Source organism: Balaenoptera borealis (genome assembly GCF_965194805.1).
Source record: "Balaenoptera borealis genome assembly, chromosome: 14".
Classification (NCBI taxonomy): Eukaryota; Metazoa; Chordata; class Mammalia; order Artiodactyla; family Balaenopteridae; genus Balaenoptera; species Balaenoptera borealis.
The window spans coordinates 24285133-24306018 of NC_138875.1; the positions used below are offsets into that span (position 1 = coordinate 24285133).

A 20886-nucleotide genomic window follows, 5' to 3' on the forward strand; every position below is an offset into this window, starting at 1 on the left:
ACTTCCTCTGCACCAAATAGTCTGTCTGATTCTTCATTCCTCTGTGTAGCCTGGAGGCAGAGGCAGCATCTTTCACAGAGCCCAGCATGTCCTGGGCACCCAGGCAGTGTTTGTTGAACAAGCAAATTCTGAAGCTTTTGAAGGTTATAGCCACATGTATATAATTGAAGCTCTTGGTTCCAGCTGGTTTTAAGAGAGTGTTATTGACTCAAGAAAGTAGAAGCACCAGTGAAACAGACTTTATGCATGTGGTCTAGTTATTAGCCTCATAAAACTCTTTACAGTCTTTTGCATTTTATATGTCTTTACTTTTATTTTTTGCCCGAGTAACCCATAAACTGAGTAATTCATAGTTTTCACTTCTTGCCAACTACTAATGTATATTATTAAATCTGACCACAGTGATTTATTAATTAGAAGTCTTTTGGTTATTAACAAAAATCAATTTGATTTAGCATATGTCAGAAAGAGGGGCTTATGTGATGAAGAGAAAGGGCTGTCTCATAGAATCCCAGATGAGAAACACAGCTAGGCTTCAGGAAGAACTGGTCCCAAGAGTTACAAGGCCAGCAGGAATCCTGAGTGTCCTTTTTGTTTATCTCTGCTGCTCAGTGGATAGAGGATGGCTTCCTGTAACCCTCAGCATGGCAGGCCAGTTCCAGCCATACGGAGAACCTGTCTTTCCATCTCAATTCCAAATTCCCCAAGACTCTGGCATAGCTTTTGTTAGATGCCTCTCTCTGATCCATCAGCTATGTCCAGGGAGTGGGGGTCAGGCTGAACAAGCCTGTCTGCCTCTGCTCACCCCTGAGGAGTAGGTGGGAAGGTATAAGAAAGGGAGGGGGAGGACAGTAGACAGATCATATGAGGTCGGCAGACTCTCCAAAAATATCTAATACAGGGATAAAGACCAGGGACATGCAAACAGTTGACTGTAGAATCATTTCTAGGTACTTTTGGCTAAAAATTTTTCAATCTTAGGAGAAACTTAAAGATTACTTTGGAAAGATATTTATCTTTTTGAATATGAATATAATTTGAGATTCTTAAGGTAATGGCATATTCACGGAAGTAATTAGTTTTAGCTTTGTGTATATGTACAATACTTCTTACACATGATACTGTCTTCAGTTGCTGGGAGACAAGTTCTAGAGTAGCTCTAATAGAAATAAAAGGTTAGATTGGAATGTATTTGAAGTTTTCTAGTAGCCGTGTTAAAAATGTAAAATAAAACAGGTGAAATTAATTTTAACAGTATGTTTTATTTAGCTCAGTATATCCCAAATATTATAATTTCATGAACATAAAGATTAATAATGAAGTATTTTCTATTTTTAAAAAAATCTTTGAAATCTGGTATGTATTTTGTATTACAGTTCATCTCAGTTGGGACTGGCCACTTTTCAAGTGGTCAGCCACTACATGTAGCTAGTGGTTACCATATTGGACAGCATAGTTCTAGAAATAGCTAAAGTAATCCATTTTCTTTCATGGTTTCTCTAAAATTTTCTTGTCAAAAGCATTGGTGCTTATGGATTGTTTTCTTTTAAAAGTATTCTTCAGCAGCAACAGCAGAGAACCCTGGGAGGTAGGGGTTTTTAAACTAGCCCTTGAAAGAGTTGCCCATTTTGGAGGATTTGCTATGTGCCATGTGTGTTGGCAGAAAAGAACAAAATTTTTAAACCAGTCACCAGGCTGTAAAGCTGGTTCCTGTTCTTCCTAGACTGCTGATTCCTGGAATGTTACTTAAACTCCTCGGAAGCCTCAGTTTGCTTATCTATTAAAATAGGGTTTATAATTGTCCTGCTCATTAGAAGAGGTTCTCATGTGCTAATAAATTTGAAAGTGCTTTGAAAAACTTTTAAAGGGTTACACAAATGTAAAGCATTATTTTAATTTATTAACTGGGAAAAAAGCACTGCATTTTGGAATCAATAGTAGCTCATTTATTGAGGTTTTACTTTGTGCCGGGCACTGTTCTAAGTGCCTTATACATGTTACATAATTTAATAACAACACCTTTTGAAACAGGTACTGTGTTTATCATCTCTGTTTTATGTATGAGAAAACTAAAAGAAGGTTAAATGATCCCTAGGTTATATAGCTAGTAACTAGTTGAATTGGAATTGGAATGCACTTTTTTTCCTAAATTGTGGCAAAATGCACACAACATAAAATTTATCATTTTAGCCATTTCTAAGTGTTTACTTCTGTAGTATTAAGTAAATACATTCACATTGGTTTTTTTTTCTTTTAATAAATTTATTTATTTATTTATTTTTGGCTGTGTTGGGTCTTCGCTGCTGCACGTGGGCTTTCTCTAGTTGCGGCGAGTGGGGGCCACTCTTCGTTGCGGTGCGCGGGCTTCTCATTGCGGTGGCTTCTCTTGTTGCGGATCACGGACTCTAGGCGTGCAGGCTTCAGTAGTTGTGGGGCACGGGCTTAGTTGTTCCATGGCATGTGGGATCTTCCCGGACCAGGGCTCGAACCCGTGTCCCCTGCATTGGCAGGCGGATTCTTAACCACTGTGCCACCAAGGAAGTCCTACATTCACATTGCTGTTTTAACTATCTCCATCGTCCATCTCCAGAACTTTTTCATCTTCCCCAACTGAAACTCCATACTCATCACATACTAACTTGCTGTCCCTCCCCCATCCCCCCATCTCCCTATTCCCAACCACACCAGTAGCAACCACCATTCTACTTTGTCTCTATGGATTTGACTACTCTAAGAACCTTATATACGTGGACTCATACAGTATTTGTGTTTTTGCGACTGGCTTATTTCACTTAGCATAATGTTTCAAGGTTCATCCACGTTGTAACACGTGTCAGAACTTTTCCTTTTTAAGGCTGAATAATATTCCATTTTATGTATGTACCACATTTTGTGCCATCATTCATCCATTGAAGGACACTGGTTGCTTCCGCCTTTTGGCTATTGTGAGAAATGCTGCCGTGAATGTGGGTGTACAAATATCAGTCCTTTTGGGTATATGTATACCCAGAAGTGGAATTGCTGGATCATATGATAATTCTATTTTTGATATTTTGAAAAGTTGCCATACTGTTTTTCACAGCACTTGCTCTGCTTTACACACCCATCAGCAATGCACGAGGGTCCCAGTTTCTCTACATCCCCTCCAACACTTTTTTTCCTTTTCCCTTCCCTCCCCTCCTCTCCCCTCCCCTCCCCTTCTTTTTTTTTTTAATAATACCATCCTAATGGTGTGAAGTAGTATTCACTGTGGTTTTGATTCGTATTTCCCTAATGACTAGTGATGTTGAACATCTTTTCATATACCTGTTGGCCGTTTTTATGTCTTTGGAGAAATGTCTATCTGAATCCTTTGCAGATTTTTAAACTGGGTTGTTTGGGTTTTTTTGTTGTTGTTGAGTCAGAGTTTTTAAAAAATATATCCTGGCTATTAGTGCCTTATGAGGTATGTGATTTGCAAACATTTTCTCCCATTCTGTTGGGTTGACTTTTCACCCTCTTGGTAGTATCCCTTGATGTGCAAAAGTTTTAAATTTTGATTAAGTCCAATTTATTTATGTTTTCTTTTGATGCCTGTGTTTTTGGTGTCATATGTAAGAAATTACTGCTGAATCCACTGTCCTGTAGCTTCCCCAGTTTTTAAATCTAAGAGTTGTATGTCTTTCTCTCCTGTCTGTGTGTCAATTTGCATTGGCTTCTGTTTTTCTGTATATTTATAAATTATTGAAGCTTATGTCTGTGTTTTCTCTCTTTTCTTGCCTTGTTTCTTTTTTGTTGTTGTTGAACTATTTGAAAGTATTATAGAAAAATAATGGCATTTTTCTAAATAACTATAATCCTGTGATCAGTACTTCTTTGGAAATGGGCACATGAGGCCCCTGCCTTGTGCTCTGTGTTTGAGAATACCTTTCTCGAATTTTTCTAAGTCCCTCCAGCCCCACCTCTCCTCCCCGCCTCAATACCTAAAAGGCAAGGCGCCCCAAGTGCTTTTCTTTAGGAGTCTCATGTTGAGAATTATAGTAAGTTTTCTAATTACATTGAGAATAGAAGCTTTATTTTGCTGATATTATTGTTTACCACTGTACACCTTATTTTCCCTCTAAATTGTCTTTCTTGTCTTTATTTTTATGTATTCCTTTAACTGGTTAGTATGTACATCGTTAATGTTATAGTTATTAATTACCTTTCTTCTCATTTTCCAGTACCGAGTTGAAGCTCTTGGAGGAGGCAACCATTTCAGTCTGCAGGTCTTTAGGTAAGGAGGAAAAATGAATGTGTTTGTGTGTGTGTGTGTGTGTGTATGTGTGTGTGTGTGTAATGTGTATATATATGTATGTGTGGAGACAGTTATTTCAAAATTTCTGTTACAGAATTTGCTGGTGCAATGTGAATTGAATTGATGAAGTGATATATTTTTGTTGATGATGATAATTATAGTTGTACTAATAATTATATTCTTGGTGCTCATTGATGCCTCTAGAGGTTCTCATTCAGTTAACAGCAATGAGGCACATGCTTGGTTTATTTGCAGTAGTGGTAACGGACTCCACCAAGCCATAGAGCTTATTCTTTTTACAAATTTTGAAATACTGAGAAAAACCCAAAATATTCTTTGTTTTGTAGTTGCATGTATAGTTCCTAGAGAATATGGACCATTCATGCTTTGCTTTGCCAACTGCACATGCTATATATGCTGTTGCTGGCTGTGTTAACTAGAATAATTATCACTCATTAATAGGAAAATATATTAGGAATCTTCTCAAATTAGTAATAACAACTTGGTGTTATGGTAAAGCGCATGGGCTCTGTTACTTACTAGCTGAGCTTTAATTTCCTCATCTAAATTGCAGGATTCTCGTGAGGAAGAAGTCAGATAACATATGAAACATCCAGTATAGTGCCCAGCGTCTCGTTATTATTCATTATTTATGTCAACGAATGTTACCTTTTTCTGGACCTCATTTCTCAAATACTTTACTTTCAAATTGGTAGCAGTTGGAAAGAAATGTATGTTTTAAAAAATGTGAATGATTATACTTGCATTTCATTGTTGCTTTGAAAATTAGAGATAACGTATCTGTGAAACGACTGGTGGACAGGAGCTTAATAAGTGATGACGAGCTTGTTTTTAAATCAAGCTTATGGATATGCTCCATGTAAGCTATGTGGCTAACTCCCATATAAGTTACTCTGCCAAAAACAGTCTTTGATGAAATATTTTTGCTTTTAAAAACAAATTATGTTGGTAATGGTAGAGGTGGTATTATAATAGTTGCCTTGAATTTTGTCTGCAGTTATAACCATAGATTTGAGGATTTTGCGCTAAATAGAGCTGACTTTCAAAAACCTATATGACAGTTTGCTGAAAATTAATTTTATGTAACAGTGATATTAATGCAATTATTATGATGACGGTTTTTAACGTGACCTTGGGGTTTTACAAAAATAACATTTTAAAATTGGGAGTAATAGTTACTTATTAATACAATGTGGAAAGCATACTAAAATGTAAAAAAGGCAGTAATTGCTCATATTCCACAACCCTGACATAGCTATTGGTAATATTTTGCCTTCTGTTATTTATTCTTTGGATATACACTTACATGCATATTAAATACACATACTCAATTATTTTAATCTGTGTTTTTCACTTGGTATTGTGTATCTAAGTGTGTCATTCTATATTTAAAACTACTTTGGAGAATAGCAAAAAAATATATATATACATTTAATTCCCCAAATTCTAACAATATAGTAGTGTAGTTAAAATTAAAGTCTTCCCATATTAAACAGTGCAGGAAATCACTGCTAATCTTCTGTGATAAGATCAAAATTTTATCAGTATTCTGTGTGTATTGAATTATATGCACAATTTTATGTAAGTGGTATTATTTCTATGTTGTTTTCACTTAGCAGTATTCAGGAACTTCTTTCCACATTAATAGATATAAATGTCTATCAATTATAAGGGCTATGTGGGTATGTAACAATTCTCTCTCTCTCTCTCTTTTTTTTTTTGGTCTGAAAATGTTTTCATTTTTCCTTCGCTTTTGGAGGATATGTTTGCTGGGTGTAGAATTCTAGGTTGGCATTAATTTCTTTCCATACTTTAAATATACCATTCTGTTATTTTTCTGGTTACTCTCATTTTTGTTGAGATTAAAGCTGTCAAAAAAAAAAAAGCTGTCAATGTTAGTGTTGTTCCTTTGAAAACAATGGAGTTTTTTTCTTCTGGATGCTTTTAAGTTTTTCTTTTTTGTCCTTTGGTTTTCAACATCTTAGAATATGCTGAGGAGTATTTTTCCTTCCTTCTCTCCTTCCTTCCTTTTTTCTCTCCTTCCTTCCTTTCTTCTTTCCTTCCTCCCTCCTTTCTTCCCTTTCCTCCCTCCCTCCCTGCTTGAGGTTTGTAGAGCTTGTTAAATCCGTGGGTTGATGTTTTTCATCAGTTTTGGAAAATTCTCAGCCATTATCGATTTATACCTTGTTTCTGTCCTATTCTGTCTCTCCTCTCCTTCTAGGGTCTCTGTTACATTTGTGTTAACATTTTCATTGTGTCGCATAGACTTGTTAGGCTCGCTCTCTCTCTTTTTTTTTTTTTTGTATTTTACTTTCTTTTTTACTTTGTCTCTGACCTTCCGTAGGATATTTTTTTATTAATCTGTCTTTAGTTTACTAATCTTTTTTCTGGTAAACACATCTATTGAGATTTTTAAAATAAAATTTTAATTTCAGAATAGCTTTAGATTTATAGAAAAGTTGCAAAGCTATGTAGAGAGTTCCCATATAACCCTCATCAGTTTCCTCTGTTGTCAACATCTTAATTAATATGGTACATTTGTCACACTAAGGAATCAACATTGGTACATTACTATTAACTAAACTTGACCCTTTATTCAGATTTCACTAGTTTTCCCAAATGTCCTCGTGGACTTTTTTCTGTTCCAGGATACTACATTACGTTTAGTCATTAAGTCTCCTTAACCTCCTCTTGTCTCAGATTTTCCTCAATTTTAATGACTTTCAGAGTTTTGAGGAATACTGGTAGAGTATTTCCAGAATGTCCCTCAGTTTGTTTGATGTTATTCTCATGGCTAGGTGGGGGTTATGGGTTTGTAGGTGGAAGATCACAGAGGTGACATGCTGTTCTCAACACATCATATCAGGGATACATGCTATTAACATGAGTTTCACTGATGATGTTGACCTTGATTATGTGGCCAGGGTTGTTTTTGTCCATTTTCTCCACTGTAAAGTTGTGCCCCTGCCCTGCTGTTGCCTTCATTTTGAAGGAGAGTTTTTCTGGATACAGAATTCTTGGTTGGCATTTATTTTCTCATATATCATTCTGTTGCCTTCTGATAAGTCATTTTTTTGTTACTGCTGTCAAGATTTTGTCCTTGCCTTTACAAAATTTTAAAATTTATTCTTTATTCTGCTTGGGGTTTGTTGATGTTCTTGGATACACAGATTAATGTTTTTCATCAATTTGGGGATGTTTGTGGCCATTATTTTTGTTGGGCTTTTTATATTATCTTTATTACTTTTTTCCATGAATCTGCACATGAGGTTCTCTGGGTCCAAACAGATTTCTTATTAAGTATCTCACAGTGAATTTTAAGTGCGTTTCCCCCACTTTTTCCTAGTTCTTACCTGCTAGGATAGTGCTATGAGAGCCAGGTCAGTTGTTTTATGTGAGGAGGTGAGGTTTGCTCTGTGTTTGGCTTGTTTAATTCTTACCAGTTGTTTTCTGGGACTTGTCGCCTCTGAATCTGTATAGCAAGGTATTGGGTGGGACGATTAACGCAAGTTTTCTGGTTGGAGTAGACAAAAGTACTTTCAGGCAGTTAGGCTTGCTAATGATCCATTGATTACCAAATAAAATTTTAATTCAGTTCTATAAAATTTGTAGTTAGTTAAAGTGTTTCCTGTTTTTTGGGGAAAAGGACTATCCTGACTCAGCGTTTTCATGAGCTTGTATCTTTTTGTATTTTTTCATGGGTATTTTATTTTTAATTCTTTATTTAAAAAAATTTCCCACTCATACAGAGGCAGACAGAACAATATAATGACCTCCTGTATGCTCATCTCCCAGTTTCAATCATTTTCAACTCATGGCCAGTCTTGTTTCATCTGTATCTCTCACCTATTTATTGACGTATAGATATGTACAGAAAAGTGCACAAGTAAAAAGTGTATACAAAACAAGAAGCGTATCCTCACATAATTAATTTGACACAAACCTCTGGCATTATATTATTTCATCCATAGATATTGTGATATGTATCTCATAATAACAATTTTTTAATGGAAAAAAATACCATTATCTACTAAAAACAATTTTTAATATTGCAAAACATCCACTGACTGTTCAAATTTCTAATTGTCTCAGTTTGTTTGAATCAGGAGCCAAATAACGTCCATACATTATTATCGGTTAATATGTCTTTACATTCTTTTCAGAGCTAGGATCCTCCTGAATTTGTCTTGCCTTTTTTCCCCTCTCAATTTTCTTATTGAAGAAAGTGGGTAGTAGAGTTTCCCACAATGTAGATTTTGTCAATTGCATCCTTATGGATTGTTAACATGCCTCTGTCTTCTATATTTATGGTATATTGGTTATTGGATCTTGGAGATCATGGGTATTTTAGTGAGATACTGGGAAAGGTTGTTTCAGGGGCTGGAAGCAAGGTCAACCTCTCACCCCAGGTGGAAATCCTCTTTATAATACCCTTGTCAGAGTATTACCTGGAATTTGCTTGAACTCCTGTGGAGATGGAGAATTCCTTTTTCACAAAGCCAGTTCAGTTAACAGATTGCTGCAAGTTCAAGCTCTAGAGTTAAATGAGTTAGTTTTCCATTACTGAAGTATTATCATTACTTGAATTTTACAGGTGAAGACACTGAGGCATGGGGAGGTTAAGTAAGTTGCCAGGTGTCACACAGCTAGTCAGTGCTGGAGCTGGGCTTTGAACGTAGTCACGTTCTGTAGTCCAGTTCCACGTGCTTTTCTGCCTTCCTGTCAGATATCCCCTGTTCTTACTCTGGTCCTGAAGCACCTTCAACTTCAATGTAGCATTTGATTTTTGCCAATTAAGTTTGATCCTGTTAAATTCCACTGAGGTATTTTGGAATATTGAGTCTACCATTGAGTATTGTTTTTGAAACATCATTAAGTGTACTTAATTTTATAAATTTATGACCCCATCTACATCTTGTCCAAAAGAGTACTATGGAAACTTAGAATGTCATCCACATTAAGACAGAGAGTTCTGTTTGTAAGTACCTTCTTAGTACCTGACACAGTGCTGGGCACATGTAAGTAGCTCCATGAAGACATGCTGAATGAATGAAAAGGGTACACAGAACTTTAATTACATCAATCTAGTAGTCTTGGTTGTTCTTTCTAACAACACAGGGTTTTTTGTTATTTTAATGGCTAACCATAAAATTCAAATGATTACTTATAAAGCCATTCAATAATGAAGGGGCTGTTGAATGAACACAAGATTGTGAAGTTGGGATTCCGAAATATGGTTGAAGTCCTGTCAGCCTCAGCGTTTTGTTTCAGTATTTTGTTTTGATTTACAATAGCTATGAAATATTAATTCACACAGAGACACACTTGCGCACATTAACTGGTTTTTTTTTGTTTGGTTTGGTTTTTTTTTTGGCTGCGTCGGGTCTTAGTTGTGGCACACGGGACCTTTGTTGAGGCATGCGGGATCTGTCGTTGCAGTGTGCGGGCTTCTCTCTAGTTGTGGCGGCACTCGGGCTTCTCTCTAGTTGTGGCCTGCGGGTTTTCTCTCTCTATTTGTGGTGCGTGGGCATGGTTGCCCCACGGCATGTGTGATCTTAGTTCCCCGACCAGGGGTTGAACCCGTGTCCCCTGCATTGGAAGGAGGATTCTTTACCACTGGACCACCAGGGAAGTCCCCTACATTAACTGGTTTTAAAAAAAACCGTTTGTCTTGAAATCTCAGCATAGTCTTTCATTAAGCTAAACCCAAAGCTTAAAAGTAGGAAATTTTTGATTCAGAGTGAAACTCTAACAATATCTAATCACGTGTCTATTCTGAATTCTGGAATCTGGACAAAACCTGCCCTAACTTAGAGCACAGGTTGCCCCTTGCTACTCACAGTGGGGCTCTCCACCCAGCAGCAATGGGCATCACCCGGGAGACTGTCACAGCTGCAGAATCTCAGGACTCACTTCACACATGCAGAATCAGAATTTAAACTTTAATGAGAATGCCAAGTGATTTAAATGCACATTAAACGTTGAGAAGCACTGTCAATGTCAGTAGTGTGGGTGGCCGTGGGATTCTGTGCTTCCAGCAAGCTCCCAGGTGACACTTTTGCTGCTAGTCCATGAACCACACTTGGATGAGCAAGGTGCTATACATTTTATCACTATGAGAAGATTGTACAGTTACTTGCATCTACTCTCAAGCTGTGACACATACCCAGCAGATAGACCTGGGTTAATTGGACAGTTACTGAGCGCTAAGCAGGTGGGCTGTAATGGTGTACTTATTCCTACGTATATCTTTTCTTTACAGTTTTGGATTCTGAGAGGAGGTGGCTGTTTTCTCCTACAGTTTCTATTATTTCCATTTGTAAATCATTTTTCGTTGTTTAGAATTAAGACCAAGCAGCAGTTTCTCTCATTGCTACTTTCCCCAATTAGGTTTGAAATTGACAATAAGGTTCATCCCTGAACAACTTCAATCTGACATTTGGTTTTATAAATGTTATGATATGCTTATTTTGATTTCAGTTCTTAACTTTAACTTTTAAAAACCTTTTCTTCTCTTGCAGTTGAAAACAATCCTCGAACAGGAAACCTTGGTGCACTAATTAAGGTCTTCCTGTCTAGAACCAAAGAACTAAAACTTTCAGCAGAATGTCAGAAGTAAGCTGGATGATTAAATCACACTCTCTCTATATTTAATTTCTATTTAACAATATGAGTATTTTTCATTTATTGGTAGAAATAGGGTATGGTCTTAGAATTGTTCTCATTATTAAGGCAAACAGTAAAAGAGGTTTTAATTTACTGTCCAGGTCATTGTAGTGAGATTATAAATTCTGGAATCTGATTTCAGCATTTTAGACAATCTTTAGAAATATATCCTTTAAGAAGATTAATTGTGTAATTATTATTACAAAAAAGGTAATTTTCTCCCATTTCCAGTGCTGGTTGTATCTAATTTAAATACAATAAGTCCCCTACATATGAACCTTCAAGTTGCAAACTTTCAAAGATGTGAAAGTGTGTTTGCATATCCAGTCACGTAAGTTAGTTCACGTATCTGGCGTACATTGTCACATGTGTGCATGCTCTACAAGTGGTCGTGCTTTTGTGTACTTTACAGTACTGTATAGAGTACCGTAGCACAGTATCTTTATTTCAAGCCCAGGATGTCTGGAAGCAAGTGTAAAGGCAGCGGTGATGTAGCTGGTACTGCTAAGAAGTGCCAAGGGATAACGATGGAAACAAAAGTGAAAACAATTTTGAGAGTGGAGCGAGGCGTGTGAAAAGTATTATAAACCTACTACAGTACAGTACTATTTAGCCGAGTTTGTTAGTTGGGTACCTAGCCTAACTTTGGTTGGACTTACAAACAAATTGGACTTATGAACATGCTGTCAGAATGGAACTCGTTTGTATGTAGGGGACTTACTGCAATGACTTAGTGTATTATTTCATTCCACATTTGTTTCCTTTATTTCTTTCATATTAGGTGAACGAAGGTTCAGATTAGATATTATGGTTTTATATTTATATAGTGGAAGGTTCACCTTTTATGCACTCGAGCATTTTTTGAAACCATTTTTGGAGGGTAGTCTCTTAAAGGATTGCTCATTGCCCTGTTTCCAAATAATTTATATTGAATCCAATTAAAATTGTTGTGAGTCCATGATTATTAATACAAATAGCAGGTATTGTACTGTGCAGCTGGTGATGCCCCATTTAAAATTTTGGTTGTGGGGACTACCCTGGCGGTCCAGTGGTTAAGACTCCAAGCTTCCACTGCAGGGGGCATGGGTTCAATCTCTGGTCTGGGAATTAAGATCCCACATGCTGCAGGATGCAGCCAAAAAAAAAAAAAATTTTTTTTTTGGTTGTGTATTTGCATATATTCTCTTTATGTTGCTATAGTTTTTTTTTTTTTATCCACTAATGGGGATTTTTTTTTTTTTTTTTTTTTTTTGTATGGCTGTGTTGGGTCTTCGTTTCTGTGCGAGGGCTTTCTCTAGTTGTCGCAAGCAGGGGCCACTCTTCATTGCAGTGCGTGGGCCTCTCACTATCGCGGCCTCTGTTATTGCGGAGCACAGGCTCCAGACGCGCAGGCTCAGTAATTGTGGCTCACGGGCCCAGTTGCTCCGCGGCATGTGGGATCTTCCCAGACCAGGGCTCGAACCCGAGTCCCCTGCATTGGCAGGCAGATTCTCAACCACTGCACCACCAGGGAAGCCCTATAGTTTTTATTTTTTCTATTTTTTGTTTTCTTTTCTTTGAATTGCCTGTGTATGGGGCAACTATAAAGTTAAGAACAAAGAGCAGTCATGCCTAAAGGAAAAAAATTTTTCAAGTTGACTCACTATGTAAAATACACAGAATGAAATATGAGGTAAATTATAGTAGATATCGTTGGTCCAGTGTCATAAATCATGAGCCATAAAAAAAAAGGTATGCACATTGTTCTAATATTACAAACCAAATGGGCAAAATGATTGAGAAATCAATGGACTAGAAATAAAGTGATTGTGCTCATGATTAAATACTGATTCTTGTGTAATTTTGCTCTCTCCTTTCTAGCCACATCTTCATTTGGCAGACACACAATGCTTTGTTTATTATTTGCTGTTTGCTGAAAGTGTTCATTTGTGAGATGTCAGAGGAAGAGTTACAACTTCATTTTACTTATGAAGAAAAATCTCCTGGCAGTTACAGTAAGTATTGCCTTTGAAGATGTTCTGGGATAACGTGCGTAACATATAAGGATAGAATTTGAAGAATTAGAAGTATAATTTTGAAAATTCTACTTTTCCTCATAAATTTTTTTTTTGGCCACGCCGCCTGGCACATGGGATCTTAGTTCCCCGACCAGGGATCGAACCCGTGAACCCGGCAGTGGAAGCATGGAGTCTTAACCAGTGGACCGCCAAGGAAGTCCCAATTTTCATTTTTAAGTGACCTGACACCATCACTCTTTCTTCCCCTATATTAATTTAAATGAGCTGAGACACTTATAATTTTTTGCTTTTTTCTCTTTTTTTAAATAAGGGGGATGGTAAGATTGAGACTTTTCTTTATTTTGACTTCTATGTATATGGGAAATAAAAATAAAAATCACAAATATTCCTTTCAGGAAACAAATGTCAATTTAAATACCATTACTAGGCCAACACATTATTAAGGGAGACAACCAATCAGAATTACAGATTTTATAAATGTTAAAGGTTACTTTCATAGGACATAACAGTCTCTGAGTCTGGGTATCTCTGGGACTCCTTGATCAGAAATAACATTTTTAAGTATAGTTTTATGATGCCAAAGTATATTGTCTTTTTCTGAAGATACAGGAAAAGGTTACCATTTTCTCCTGATATTGCCGAAATTTTTTTTTTCCCCAGTAATTAGGGGGGCCTATAGTTTTCAAGATCAGCTGCTGGTGTTTCATTTCTTTTTTTGTGTGTGTGTGTGTGTGTGTGTTTTTTTAATCAGTCATCAATTTTATACACATCACTGTATACATGTCAATCCCAGTTGCCCAATTCAGCACACCACCATCCCCACCCCACCGCAGTTTTCCCCCCTTGGTGTCCATATGTTTGTCCTCTACATCTGTGTCTCAACTTCTGCCCTGCAAACCGGTTCATCTGTACCATTTTTCTAGGTCCCACATACATGCGTTAATATATGATATTTGTTTTTCTCTTTCTGACTTACTTCACTCTGTATGACAGTCTCTAGATCCATCCACGTCTCAACAGATGACTCAATTTTGTTCCTTATTATAGCTGAGTAATATTCCATTGTATATATGTACCGCAACTTCTTTATCCATTCGTCTGTCGATGGGCATTTAGGTTGCTTCCATGACCTGGCTATTGTAAAGAGTGCTGCAGTGAACATTGGGGTGCATGTGTCTTTTTGAATTACTGTTTTCTCTGGGTATATGCTCAGTAGTGGGATTGCTGGGTCATATGGTAATTCTATTTTTAGTTTTCTAAGGAACCTCCATCCTCCATATTGTTCTCCGTAGTGGCTATATCAATTTACATTCCCACCAACAGTGCAAGAGGGTTCCCTTTTCTCCACACCCTCTCCAGCATTTGTTGTTTGTAGATTTTCTGATGATGCCCATTCTAACTGGTGTGAGGTGATACCTCATTGTAGTTTTGATTTGCATTTCTCTAATAATTACTGATGCTGAACATCTTTTCATGTGCTTCTTGGCCATCTGTATGTCTTCTTTGGAGAAATATCTATTTAGGTCTTCTGCCCATTTTTGGATTGGGTTGTTTGTTTCTTTAATATTGAGCTGCATGAGCTGTTTATATATTTTGGAGATTAATCCTTTGTCCGTTGATTCGTTTGCAAATATTTTCTCCCATTCTGAGGGTTGTCTTTTCGTCTTGTTTATGGTTTCCTTTGCTGTGCAAAAGCTTTGAAGTTTCATTAGGTCCCATTTGTTTATTTTTGTTTTTATTTCCATTACTCTAGGAGGTGGATCAAAAAAGATCTTGCTCTGATTTATGTCAAAGAGTGTTCTCCCTATGTTTTCCTCTAAGAGTTTTATAGTGTCCAGTCTTACATTTAGGTCTTGAATCCATTATGAGTTTATTGTTATGTATGGTGTTAGGGAGTATTCTAATTTAATTCTTTTACATGTAGCTGTCCAGTTTTCCCAGCACCACTTATTGAAGAGGCTGTCTTTTCTCCATTGTATATCCTTGCCTCCTTTGTCATAGATTAGTTGACCGTAGGTGCGTGGGTTTATCTCTGGGCTTTCTATCTTGTTCCATTGATCTATGTTTCTGTTTTTCTGCCAGTACCATATTGTCTTGATTACTGTAGCTTTGTAGTATAGTCTGAAGTCAGGGAGTCTGATTCCTCCAGCTCCGTTTTTTTCCCTCAAGACTGCTTTGGCTATTCGGGGTCTTTTGTGTCTCCATACAAATTTTAAGATGATTTGTTCTAGTTCCGTAAAAAATGCCATTGATAATTTGATAGGGATTGCATTGAATCTGTAGATTGCTTTGGGTAGTATAGTCATTTTCACAATATTGATTCTTCCAATCCAAGAACATGGTATATCTCTCCATCTGTTGGTATCATCTTTAATTTCTTTCATCAGTGTCTTATAGTTTTCTGCATACAGATCTTTTGTCTCCCTAGGTAGGTTTATGCCTAGGTATTTTATTCTTTTTGTTGCAATGGTAAATGGGAGTGTTTCCATAATTTCTCTTTCAGATTTTTAATCATTAGTGTATAGGAATGCAAGAGATTTCTGTGCATTAATTTTGTATCCTGCAACTTTACCAAATTCATTGATTAGCTCTAGTAGTTTTCTGGTGGCATTTTTAGGATTCTCTATGTATAGTATCAGGTCATCTGCAAACAGTGACAGTTTTACTTCTTCTTTTCCAATTTGTATTCCTTTTATTTCTTTTTCTTCTCTGATTGCTGTGGCTAGGACTTCCAAAACTATGTTGAATAATAGTGGTGAGAGTGGACATCCTTGTCTCATTACTGATCTTAGAGGTAATGCTTTCAGTTTTTCACCATTGAGAATGATGTTTGCTGTGGGTTTGTCGTATATGGCCTTTATTATGTTGAGGTAGGTTCCCTCTATGCCCACTTTCTGGAGAGTTTTTATCATAAATGGGTGTTGAATTTTGTCAAAAGCTTTTTCTGCATCTATTGAGATGATCATATGGTTTTTCTTCTTCAGTTTGTTAATATGGTGTATCACATTGATTGATTTGCATATATTGAAGAATCCTTGCATCCCTGGGATAAATACCACTTGATCATGGTGTATGATCCTTTTAATGTTTTGTTGGATTCTGTTTGCTAGTATTTTGTTGAGGATTTTTGCATCTATATTCATCAGTGATATTGGTCTGTAATTTTCTTTTTTTGTAGTATCTTTGTCTGGTTTTGGTATCAGGGTGATGGTGGCCTCATAGAATGAGTTTGGGAGGGTTCCTTCCTCTGCAATTTTTTGGAAGAGTTTGAGAAGGATGGGTGTTAGCTCTTCTCTAAATGTTTGATAGAATTCACCTGTGAAGCCATCTGGTCCTGGACTTTTGCTTGTTGGAAGATTTTTAATCACAGTTTCAATTTCATTGCTTGTGATTGGTCTGTTCATATTTTCTGTTTCTTCCTGGTTCAGTCTTGGAAGATTATACCTTTCTAAGAATTTGTCCATTTCTTCCAGGTTGTCCATTTTATTGGCATAGAGTTGCTTGTAGTAGTCTCTTAGGATGCTTTGTATTTCTGCAGTGTCTGTTGTAACTTCTCCTTTTTCATTTCTCATTTTATTGATTTGAGTCCTCTCCCTCTTTTTCTTGATGAGTCTGGCTAATGGCTTATCAATTTTGTTTATCTTCTCAGAGAACCAGCTTTTAGTTTCATTGATCTTTGCTATTGTTTTCTTTGTTTCTATTTCATTTATTTCCGCTCTGATCTTTATGATTTCTTTCCTTCTGCTAACTTTGGGTTTTGTTTGTTCTTCTTTCTCTAGTTCCTTTAGGTGTAAGGTTAGATTGTTTACTTGATATTTTTCTTGTTTCTTGAGGTAGGCTTGTATAGCTATAAACTTCCCTCTTAGATCTGCTTTTGCTGCATCCCATAGGTTTTGGATCGTCGTGTTTTCATTGTCATTTGTCTCTAGGTATTTTTTGATTTCCTCTTTGATTTCTTCAGTGATCTCTTGGTTATTTAGTAACGTATTGTTTAGCCTCCATGTGTTTGTGTTTTTTACATTTTTTCCCTGTAATACATTTGTAATCTCATAGCGTTGTGGTCAGAAAAGATGCTGGATATGGTTTCAATTTTCTTAAATTTACTGAGGCTTGATTTGTGACCCAATTGTGATCTATCCTGGAGAATGTTCCGTGTTCACTTGAGAAGAAAGTGTAATCTGCTGTTTTTGGATGGAATGTCCTATAAATATCAATTAAATCTATCTGGTCTATTGTGTCATTTAAAGCTTCTGTTTCCTTATTTATTTTCATTTTGGATGATCTGTCCATTGGTGTAGGTGAGGTGTTAAAGTCCCCCACTATTATTGTGTTACTGTTGATTTCCTCTTTTATAGCTGTTAGCAGTTGCCTTATGTATTGAGGTGCTTCTATGTTGGGTGCATATATATTTATAATTGTTATATCTTCTTCTTCGATTGATCCCTTGATCATTATGTAGTGTCCTTCCTTGTCTCTTGTAACATTCTTTATTTTAGATTCTATTTTATCTGATATGAGTATAGCTACTCCAGCTTTCTTTTGATTTCTATTTGTATGGAATATCTTTTTCCATCCCCTCACTTTCAGTCTGTATGTGTCCCTAGGTCTGAAGTGGGTCTCTTGTAGACAGCATATATATGGGTCTTGTTTTTGTATCCATTCAGCAAGCCTGTGCCTTTTGGTTGGAGCATTTAATCCATTCACGTTTAAGGTAATTATTGATATGTATGTTCCTATGACCATTGTCTTAATTGTTTTGGGTTTGTTTTTGTAGGTCCTTTTCTTGTCTTGTGTTTCCCACTTAGAGAAGTTCCTTTAGCATTTACTGTAGAGCTGGTTTTGTGGTGCTGAATTCTCTTAGCTTTTGCTTGTCTGTAAAGCTTTTGATTTCTCCATCAAATCTAAATGAGATCCTTGCCGAGTAGAGTAATCTTGGTTGTAGGTTCTTCCCTTTCATCACTTTAAGTATATCATGCCACTCCCTTCTGGCTTGTAGAGTTTCTGCTGAGAAATCAGCTGTTAACCTTATGGGAGTTCCCTTGTATGTTATTTGTCATTTTTCCCTTGCTGCTTTCAGTCATTTTTCTTTGTCTTTAATATTTGCCAATTTGATTAATATGTGTCTTGGCGTGTTTCTCCTTGGGTTTATTCTGTATGGGACTCTCTGAGCTTCCTGGACTTGCATGGCTATTTCCTTTCCCATGTTAGGGAAGTTTTTGACTATAATCTCTTCAAATATTTTCTCTGGTCCTTTCTCTTTCTCTTCTCCTCTGGGACCCCTATAATGCAAATGTTGTTGAGTTTAATGTTGTCCCAGAGGTCTCTTAGGCTGTCTTCGTTTCTTTTCATTCTTTTTTCTTTATTCTGTTCCACAGCAGTGAATTCCACCATTCTGTCTTCCAGGTCACTTATCCGTTCTTCTGCCTCAGTTATTCTGCTATTGATTCCTTCTAGTATAGTTTTCTTTTTAGTTATTGTATTGTTCATCTCTGTTTGTTTGTTCTTTAATTCTTCTAGGTCTTTGTTAAACAATTCTTGCATCTTCTCGATCTTTGCCTCCATTCTCATTCCGAGGTCCTGGATCATCTTCACTATCATTATTCTGAATTCTTTTTCTGGAAGGTTGCCTGTCTCCACTTCATTTAGTTGTTTTTCTGGGGTTTTATCTTGTTCCTTCATCTGGTATATAGCCCTCTGCCTTTTCATCTTGTCTATCTTTCTGTGAATGTGGTTTTTGTTCCACAGGCTGCAGGATTGTAGTTTTTCTTGCTTCTGCTGTCTGCCCTCTGGCGGTTGAGGCTATCTAAGAGGCTTGATGGGAGGCTCTCTGGGGTTTCATTTCTTAGCATTAAAAGTTACAACCTGGAAAATAAAACGGCATAATGGGATTATTAATAATTAAAATACGGGGAATGTGGTTTTGCACCTACCCTTCATGCTCGTTTCTCTCTTTCTCAAGGCAAAGTCACTGTTGCTTCTTAGTTTCCTGGGTTCATTTTTCAAAACACACCTCTGCCTTCATCAGGCTTTCTTGCCCACCTAGAGCTTTATACATTGAATATGTTTAATTTACTACCTTGAGAGTCAGCCTTCTATATTTGTTAAACATATACTGATGTTTAAATGGTTAGAGCTTTTAATCAGGATTGTATCTTGTATGTGTTAGTTTTGTTAATGCTAGGCTTTGTTTTTGTGGTACCAATAGTGCCAAAACATAGTTCTGTTTAGTAAGTTGCATTCCTTTTCAGGAAGTTCTGTCACCAAGAATGGAGTGAATGTTTTTCCCCGTTGGGCCTGAGAGTATAGTCCAACCAGCATCTGCAAACCCAGTACTTTGTTTTGCATTATGTCACAAAAATTAGGCAACTATTGTGCTTTATTTAACACAATATCATTTTTATTTTAATATAAAATCATTTTTTTCCATTACTTACCATTGAGCAAATTGATGCACTTGAGAGATACACTGTGCTTATTTGGGGGCCAAACATCTTCCCACAGTACCCTCTCTGTACCTGCACTCCCCACTCATATCCAGGCTTGAGCAGCATGGTTTTGTTGTACATCTCAGGTAGCTTCATGTAGAGGCAGGACAAAAACGACACTCTTCAACCACGGCCACTTTATCAAGATGGTTGTCTCACTGAAAGAGCTGTCTGTGAGGTTTGGTAATTGGTGATTTTGTGTGCTGACAGACTGTCCTGTTCCTTTATCCAGTTGGCAATTCAGGATTTTATACATGCTCTTCTGTTCTTTTCATTTGTAGCTGAGCTGCTGTTTGTCCACCAGCTTAAGTCCAGTGAACATCTCCTTAAGGTTAAAGACTTGCTGTTTTTGGCATGTGTAATTATTTTCATCTTAGCCTTAGGTTGTTAGTTTGAGATTTCTACTTCTTATTACTAGTATAAGTTTTTTATATTTTCTGTCAACGTCTTTTTACAGTTTGTAAAAGTGTGATAAAATTAAATGATTGCACAGATACTGTTGAATGGGAAAAAATGGAACCTCACTCTGAAAACATCCATTTGTTAGCCAATATATGAATATCTGACTTAGGTGTGTAAAAGACTGTTCAGGGATAGGTAAGATACAGTGGTAAGGGTTGTTTGAAGGTTGAATTGACAAAAGTAGAGGAGCATCTGCAAACAATTGAGCAAATCAACCGAGGCATTTTAGGATTGTTGGGTTATTACAGCATACTGAATTTTTTGTTTATCCCAACTCACTGTAATACTGCCATGATCAGATGGATATTGCTGCCATATTCAGTGAAGCCATCTTTATGAGGGTAGTATGACTCTTAGTCCGCTCTCAGTTTGTAATTGAAATTTGTGAGGATTTCATATTTGAACATTTTCCTGTAGGCTATGTATGATGTGGTAGTAGATTGTTTGCCAGAGAGAATTTGTATCATTATGCAAACATAGCTCTTTCCACTATTCCATGCCTTCGAGAATAGTCAAGGGGACAAAGCCAGCCCTGGCAAAACTGTGAAGTACTACAAAATTGTTTGCATTCTCCCTTTGCCTTCAATGCAAGTTTTCCTTTCCTCTGTCTTGGTATTATGTCCTATTTTTGCTGACATAATAACTGATATTTATTTTACATTTTTTATACATAAAGCCAATCTTTTAAGTCCTTAGAGGCCTAAATCTGTTGCTGGCTTCTGCAAACACTTATGGTAGCTTGTTTCCTTATGTCTTTGATGGTGCTGACTGTGAGCTTTTATTTGTTTGATCTTAACCTGAGGCCCCAAATAAGGGTAGGATTTGCATTTGCTTCTAAAGGGATCCAGGGGCTGCACCATAGGCCACTTCAGTCTCCTTCAGCAGTTCTCGGCTTAATGTGGCTCTCAGGTTCAGCTTCCCAGTGGCAAGTCTGAAGACTTAGTCTCCCAGTAGCTGG

At 36.9% G+C, this 20886-nt stretch overlaps 1 protein-coding gene across 4 annotated transcripts in view; it reads left to right on the plus strand.

Moving 5' to 3' along the window:
- The window catches only part of DYM (dymeclin), a 386034-nt gene that overhangs the window by 50376 nt on the left and 314772 nt on the right, over positions 1-20886 (plus strand). For all 4 annotated transcript variants that reach the window (XM_082355416.1, XM_082355413.1, XM_082355415.1 and 1 more), the window contains exons 3-5: positions 4203-4255; positions 10819-10912; positions 12824-12957. In XM_082355416.1, coding sequence (XP_082211542.1) covers positions 4203-4255; positions 10819-10912; positions 12824-12957 — 281 coding nt within the window. The remainder of the gene's footprint in view (positions 1-4202; positions 4256-10818; positions 10913-12823; positions 12958-20886) is intronic.